Raw genomic sequence first — 7,685 nt, 5'->3', positions numbered from 1 at the left:
CGACAGAGGATGAGATGGCTGGATGGCATCACTGACTCGATGAACGTGAGTCTGAGTGAACTCCGGGAGGTGGTGATGGACAGGGAGGCCTGGCGTGCTGCGATTCATGGGGTTGCAAAGAGTCGGACACGACTGAGCGACTGATCTGATCTGATTATGGAAAACAATATGGAAGTCCTTCAAAAAATTAAAAATAGAATTGCCAGATGTCCCAGCAATCCCCATCTCTAGGTATATATACAAAAAAGAAAGAAAGAAATCACCATCTTGAAGAGATATCTGTAGCCCATGTTTACTGTAGTACCATCCACAATAATCAAGACGTGAAAACAACATGAGTCAATCAACAAATGAATGGATAAAGAAACTGTGACTTGTGCGCCTCTCTGTAAGTGTGTGTATGCATATATATATACACACACACATACTTATACACATACAGAGCTATATACATATATATGGTATATATATGTAATGTTCCAATATATATACAGGAATATATTGGAATATTATATATTCTGAACATCTTATGGAGAAACCTGAACAAAGTTTTTGCCCAAACCAATATATATTATGTATATGTATACGTGGGTGTGTGTGCTTAGTCATTCAGTCACGTCCAACTCTTTGTGACTCCATGGACTGTAGCCCACCAAGCTCCTCTGTTCACAGAATTTTCCAGGCAAGGACAATGGAGTGGTTGCCATTGCTTCCTCCAGGGGATCTTTCTGACTGAAGGATCGAACCTGTGTCTCTTGTGTCTCTTGTATTGGCAGGTGGATTCTTTACCACTGGGCCACCTGGGAAGCTCTGTATGTGTATATATTGGAATATTATTCAGCCATTAAAAAGAAGAATATCCTACCATTTTCAACAACATGGGTGAACCTGAGGATATTATATTAAGTGAAATAAGTGAGACAGAGAAAGACAAATACTGTTATGGTCTCATTTACATATAATCTAAAAATAACAAATTCATAGAAAGACAGTAGATTGTTGGCTGCCAGGGGTTCAGGGGTAGGGAAAATGGGGAAATGTTGGTCAAAGGGCACAGACTTTCACTTATAAGATGAATAAGTTCTGGGGATCTAACAGCATGGGGACTATAGTTAACGATGTTGTAAACTTGAAAGTTGCTAAGAGTAGATCTTAAATGTTCTCACCTCATATACAAAAAAGGTAACTGTGAGGTAATGGCTGTTACCCTACTACGGTAATCATCTTACAATATATATGTATGTAAATCATCATGAACTTACATGATGCTACATTCCAAGTACACAGCCACAAAGCTGGAAAAAAAATCTCTAGTCCGCTGCTGTAATTCTTCTCTTGCACACAAGCACAAGTCACTTGTTCCTCTCTCCCCTCATTGTATAAGAATAGCAAAACCCACCTTCCAGCTGAGTTCAACTCTCTGTGCCTACTTCTTCCTGTGCCTCCCTTAAGACTGCCTGGCAATCCTACTTCCTTTCACTAATGCCTTTCACTCTTCCATTCTCTGAGATGACTAATTTATATCTTTTCCTCTCTCCTTAGGCTTCCAAAATCCCTTCCCCTTTCTCCACTCTCAGCTAATGACCTTGCTTTCAATCTCCACTAAAAAGACAGAAGCAACAGGACCTGGCTAAATCTCAACACCAAACCAACCAACCCACATGCACTCTCTTCCAGTCCCCACCCCACTTTTCTGCTTTCTCTTACAGCTAAACTCCCGGAAGGGTTATCTATACTTGATGTCTCCATTTCCTTTTCTGCTCTGTAATTAGATTTTCATCCCCAACAGTATCAAAACTATTCTATTCAGTTTCCAGTGACCTCCATGTTGCCAACTGCAGTGGTCAGAACAACCCAACCAAGCTGCTCCCAAATTCCTGACCCACAGAAACTGACAAAAACAAATGTTTGTTAAATTAAATCACTAACTTTTGGGGTTACTTGTTACACAGTAGTGGAGATATATATATTCCCCCACCTCTCCCACCCATACACAAAAGTCCTCTTCCTTCTCTGGTCATTAAATCATTCACTCACTCAGACCAAAGCCTTGGAATCGACCTTGACTCCATATCCAATCCTAAAGCAAATTCTATTTGTTTTACTGGTGTTCAACATTTGAATGAACAAATGATAAAGCTGACCAACAAAGCAATCTCTAAGGTGTGAAAAAATCAGAGCTTTCAGGAAGGTTTTGTTATGGAGGGAAACTGAGTTAATGGAGGCACTGGGAGGACACAGAGAAAAGAAAGGAAGCTAAAAGTGAACAACACTCTGAACTAGGCATTATACATGTATTACTTCATTTGATCCTGCAATTCCATGTGGTAGGTACAACTGTTTATCACCATTTTAAGAGCCAAGGGCACGGGCTGCAAAAGACTCAGGCAATCTAATTCAAGGACAAAGACTTAAGCCTTCCTGCATTCCAAGAGGGAAGAGCATTATGGGCTGAAGTCAGTCTGTGGGACAGGGAAGTAGACAGCCAGAGAAGCCTGGGTCCACCGATAGGAGTTCCGCCAAGGCACATAGGACGCATCCTCCGACTTCTGTTACTAAACCACAATAGGCAGGGATTCGGGACCTTAGAATGACAGCCACGTAGAGTACTCTCCTCAATACACAGAGGCTAAAAAGCCAGCATTTCAGCCCACCCTGACTCTTAATAGCTGGGGGACCCTTGGAAAGCCACTTGACTCCTCTGGGTCCTAGATGCTTCACGTATCACTGAGTCAGTCACAGCCCACTTGCCAGAAGGTAGGGCTTGGGCATGTCCAGCTCTGGGATTTGAGATCTGGCCTCTTCCCCCCAAGTTACCATGACGCTCTGCCTCTGAGCTCACGGGAAAGCCATCCTTATCAAGCCGTTTTTTGAACAGGTTGTGCTCCACATCCAGCTGCTGCTCCCCAGCCACATCCATGGCATCGATGCTCAGATCTGGAAGCAGGAGGTCAGGGTAAAGGGCTGTGTCCTAAGGGTAAGGGTTTTGGAGAGTAAGGGGACGCTGAGCTTGTTTTGGGGCGGCAGTGGACTAGGGGAAGGAGGCTCTCCTGGAGTCCAGTCCAGAACCTAAGGCTGGAGCTGTGAACCTGGAAGCCATCTGAGAACCCTGGGGCTTGCCATTCCCACCCATGGTGAGGTACTCACAAGCACAAGGCATGTGCGGAAAGAGCACATTGATGTTGATCTTCAGTTTATCCCCCCGTGACTTGTCCACGTAGAGTTCAGGATGCACCTGGGGCAGGACTACCTTAGTAAGATTTCACCTCAACCCTCTCTTGCCCCATTCCATAAGCTCCTACCACTATAATGCCAAGCCCCGCCCACCTACTAGGCCCCGCCCCTTACCTCTGTGGTGAGGTAATACTGCAGCTCTGACAGGAACAATAGTAGCATAAGAAGGCCACTGACAATGGTCACTGCAGGGCAGGGAGCGAGGGTCAGAATGGCCTCTGTCCCTCTCCCTCTGCCCCCGGCAGGCCGGACAGGTTCCAAGCGCCCCGGCCAACCTCCAGGACACCCCACTCCCCGCGACCCCGACCCCGCCACGCCCTACCCGTGGCGCCCCCGCAGGTCTTGACCCGGAAGTCCTCCAGAGTCTTGGGATAGGCATCGAACTGCTTCAGCTTCCCCAGCGCCTCCATGGGGACCAGCCGGAAAGGGGAAGCCAGAGGGCCCGCCCCGGCAGCCTCCCGCTTCCGGCCCGGAGCTTGGGCCACGCCCCCTCTCTTGGCACGCAGGCGCAGCAATGCCCACGCTTGGCCCCACCCCTTGCTGCGTTCTCACTCAGGCCGCCCCGCCCACCTGTGCTGCTCCTGCCTTTGGCGGCTGGAATGGGCTCCCTTGGGGTGGTTGAGGGGGTGAAGAAATAAGAGGTTAGGTTTTCTGTGGAGCAGAGTGCCTGGAAGAGGACTCCACCGGATAGACACAGTAATAGCAGCATTCGCTTGCCTTGTGCCCGGAGCTGCACCTCGAGTTTCACATCAGACACTTGGAACCTCCTAGAACAGTGGTTTTCACAGTGTCCTCAAAGGGCAGCCTCATTATCATCTGAAATTGGTTAGGAATGCACACTATTGTGCCCTGACACAAACCTGCTGATCAGAAACTCTAGGAATGACTCCCAGGCTATTTCCTGCAGTTACAGCTTGAGAATCACCTCTGTAAAGTCGGTGTGACTTTTATATCCATTTTTCTCAAGGATAAACTGTGGCCGTGGAAAAGCTAAGTAACTTGCCCTGTGTGTGTGTGTGTGTGTGTGTGTGTGTGTGTGTGTTGCTCAGTAGTGTCTGACTCTTTGCTTTCCCATAGACTATAGCCCGCCAGGCTCCTCTGTTCTTGGGATTCTCTCAGTTCAGTTCAGTTCAGTCGCTCAGTCGTGTCCGACTCTTTTCGACCTCATGAATTGCAGCACTCCAGGCCTCCCTGTCCATCACCAACTCCCAGAGTTCACTCATTCTCACGTCCATCGAGTCGGTGATGCCATCCAGTCATCTCATCCTGCCCCCAATCCCTCCCAGCATCAGTCTTTTCCAGTGAGTCAACTCTTGGCATGAGGTGGCCAAAGTACTGGAGTTTCAGCTTCAGCATCATTCCCTCCAAAGAAATCCCAGGGCTGATCTCCTTCAGAATGGACTGGTTGGATCTCCTTGCAGTCCAAGGGACTCTCAAGAGTCTTCACCAACACCACAGTTAAAAAGCATCAATTCTTTGGCGCTCAGCCTTCTTCACAGTCCAACTCTCACATCCATACATGACCACTGGAAAAACTATAGCCTTGACTAGATAGATCTTTGTTGGCAAAGTAGTGTCTCTGCTTTTGAATATGCTATCTAGGTTGGTCATAACTTTCCTTCCAAGGAATAAGTGTCTTTTAATTTCATGGCTGAAGTCACTATCTGCAGTGATTTTGGAGCCCCCCAAAATAAAGTCTGACACTGTTTCCACTGTTTCCCCATCTATTTGCCATGAAGTGATGGGATCAGATGCCATGATCTTCATTTTCTGAATGTTGAGCTTTAAGCCAACTTTTTCACTCTCCTCTTTAACTTTCATCAAGAGGCTTTTTAGTTCCTCTTCACTTTCTGCCATAAGGGATTCTCTAGGCAAGAATACTAGTAGTGGGTTGCCATTCCCTTCGCCAGGGGATCTTCCAAACCCAGGGATTGAATTCAGGTCTCCTGCATTGCAGGCAGATTCTTTACTATCTGAGCCACCAGGGAAAGCCAACTTGGCCTAGATGGTAGGAATTAATGGCAGAGCCTGATTCCAACCCATTTCTTCTGGACCTCAAAGTACTCTGGGACCAAGAGGCTTTGGGGTTAATTCTACCCAAACAGCCTCTCAGTGCTTTTCCTCAGCATGGCTAGTGGAGGTGCCTAGCTCAAATCATTTCAGTAGCATTAGATCAGAGCTTCTGGGCTTTCCACGTGGCTCTAGTGGTAAAGAACCCATCTGCCAAAATCCCATGGACGGAGGAGCCTGGTGGGCTGCAGTCCATGGGGTTGCTAGGAGTTGGACACGACTGAGCGACTTCACTTTCACTTTTCACTTTCATGCATTGGAGAAGGAAATGGCAACCCACTGCAGTGTTCTTGCCTGGAGAATCCCAGGGACTGGGGAGCCTGGTGGGCTGCCATCTATGGGGTCGCACAGAGTTGGACACGACTGAAGCAGACTCAGCAGTAACAGCAGCAGCCACTGCAGGAGATGCAGGTTCAGTCCCTGGGTTGGGAAGATTCCCTGGAGTAGGATATGGCAACCTGCTCCAATATTCTTACCTGAAAAATTCCATGGACCGAGGAGCCTGGTGGGCTACAACTTATAGACTTGCAAAAAGTCAGACACAACTGAGCAACTAACACACACACACACAGACCAGAACTTTGTAAAGAGGGGTTCAGGGAACTCTGGAGAGTCCATAGAAGAAAATTACTGACACATTGGGTCAGGGAAGGCTTCCAGGAGAAAGAGAAGGGACACAAGCTGGGTGCATTGTGGCAGTCCGACTCAGGAGAAGCTGAGTCCCCCTTTCTGTCTGCAGGCTACAGCCTGCTAGGAATGGAAGAAGGAAAGGGCTAATGCATATTAATTGAAAACTGACAACATGCCAATTACTGTTATCCATTCTACATCAGCCTGGAGAAGGGAATGGCAACCCACTCCAGTATTCTTGACTGGAGAATCCCATGGACAGAGGAGCCTGATGAGCTACAGTCCATGGGGTCACAAAGAGACATGATTGAGCGACTGAGCATATTCTACATCAGAACAGCCCTGGCAAGTCGATGCTATTTCAAACCCCATTTTGTAGATAAAGAAGCCAAGAGTTGGACTGACTTTGCCCGAGGTTGCAGGGGGAGTTAACAGGGCAAAGCTGGGCTTCAAGGCCTGATTTTTCTGACTCCAGAGCATGGGTCTTTCCCACACATTAGCTACCACCACCAAGTGCAAGAGAAGTCTATTCTCAGTTGGATGCCCATGAACAGTGTTGACAGAAATTATCCTCTCCTCTCTGTCATATGTCCATTCTATGCCCATTCATGTTTGACTTCCAAGCCCTCCTTCCTCAGTGGGGTTCCCCACTAAAACACACTTCTTCACTCCCTTTTCTTGTATCCCCTGTTATGCAATACCATGGTGAGTAACAAAGATGTGAGTCATACTTACTCTTGAGGAGCTTTCAGTGGGGAGTAGGAAGAGGTAAACAACAAAAAAATGTATGGATGTTATATAAACCACTGAACTGTGCTCTGAAAATGGTTACGATGGTAACTTTTATGTTATGTGTATTTTACCATAATAAAATTTTTTGGAAAAAAAAATAAAGTAATTAATTAACTACCTAAATAAAGGAGAATGTGCCTTGCACTGTGAAGGAAAAATCAGGGAATGTAATAGGGACAGCAAAGTGGAGAGACTTTCTGCTTTAGGAATTCTAGAAGTAGGTAGTCCTTTCTCTTCATAGAGTTCTTCTAGGTGAGCATGATGCAGAAGTCACAGGATACCAAGACGCTGACCAGTTGGAAACTTAGCTCTTCACAATGTCAGGCTTCCCCTTAATGCTTCCAGTCCTCCCCCATCAACATGAGGTCCTTTGGCCATGGGAGCAGTTGGATCCTGTACGGGAGTGCCTCACTCTGCACACTGGGTTGCAGGAAGAGGGGGTCACTGGTCACATGTAGATGCAGCCTAAGCCTGACCAGAGAAGGGAAGGTTTCAGGCCCTTTCCTTGGTTCATTCTGCCCAGTCACAGCCTTCTTTCACCTTACATGAGACTCGGATAAATGAACTTTTCCTTAAATCATCGAAGAAATAAGTATATTTGAGGGTTTCCCTGGTGGTCCAGTGGTGAAGAATCCGCCTACCGATGCAGAAGATATGGGCTGGGAAGATCCCACATGCTGCAGAGTCACTAAGCCCATGCACCACAACTACTGAGCCTGTGCTCTAGAGCCCAGGGGCCACAACTAATGAGCCCACGCACTCTGGAGCTCATGCTCCACCACGGAAGACACAGCAATGAGAAGCCTGTGCACCGCAGCTAGAGAATAGCCCCCTCTCACCACAATTAGAGAAAAGCCTGAGCAGCAGCAAAGACCCAGCACAGCAAAAACTAAATAAATATTAATAAAATTATTTTTAAAAGAAATAAGTATATTTGGGACTTTCCTGATGGTCCAATG

The 7,685-nt window shown here is 46.9% G+C and overlaps 1 protein-coding gene across 1 annotated transcript in view; it reads right to left on the bottom strand.

The window, feature by feature from the left end:
* ERGIC3 (ERGIC and golgi 3) overlaps positions 1 to 3,709 on the bottom strand; it is a 13,998-nt gene extending 10,289 nt beyond the window's left edge. The window contains exons 1-4 of the mRNA XM_010854906.1: positions 3,557 to 3,709; positions 3,349 to 3,419; positions 3,148 to 3,235; positions 2,818 to 2,937 (exon numbers count right to left, since the gene is read on the bottom strand). Of these exons, the coding sequence (XP_010853208.1) occupies positions 2,818 to 2,937; positions 3,148 to 3,235; positions 3,349 to 3,419; positions 3,557 to 3,644 (367 nt within the window). The 5' untranslated portion in view covers positions 3,645 to 3,709. The remainder of the gene's footprint in view (positions 1 to 2,817; positions 2,938 to 3,147; positions 3,236 to 3,348; positions 3,420 to 3,556) is intronic.
* Positions 3,710 to 7,685: the final 3,976 nt, after the last annotated feature.

The sequence above is a fragment of the Bison bison genome, unplaced genomic scaffold, assembly GCF_000754665.1.
Source record: "Bison bison bison isolate TAMUID 2011002044 unplaced genomic scaffold, Bison_UMD1.0 scf7180017864352, whole genome shotgun sequence".
NCBI classification, from domain to species: Eukaryota; Metazoa; Chordata; class Mammalia; order Artiodactyla; family Bovidae; genus Bison; species Bison bison.
Note: the sequence above shows the minus strand (reverse complement) of the source record. Positions and strands in the feature narration are given on the sequence as shown.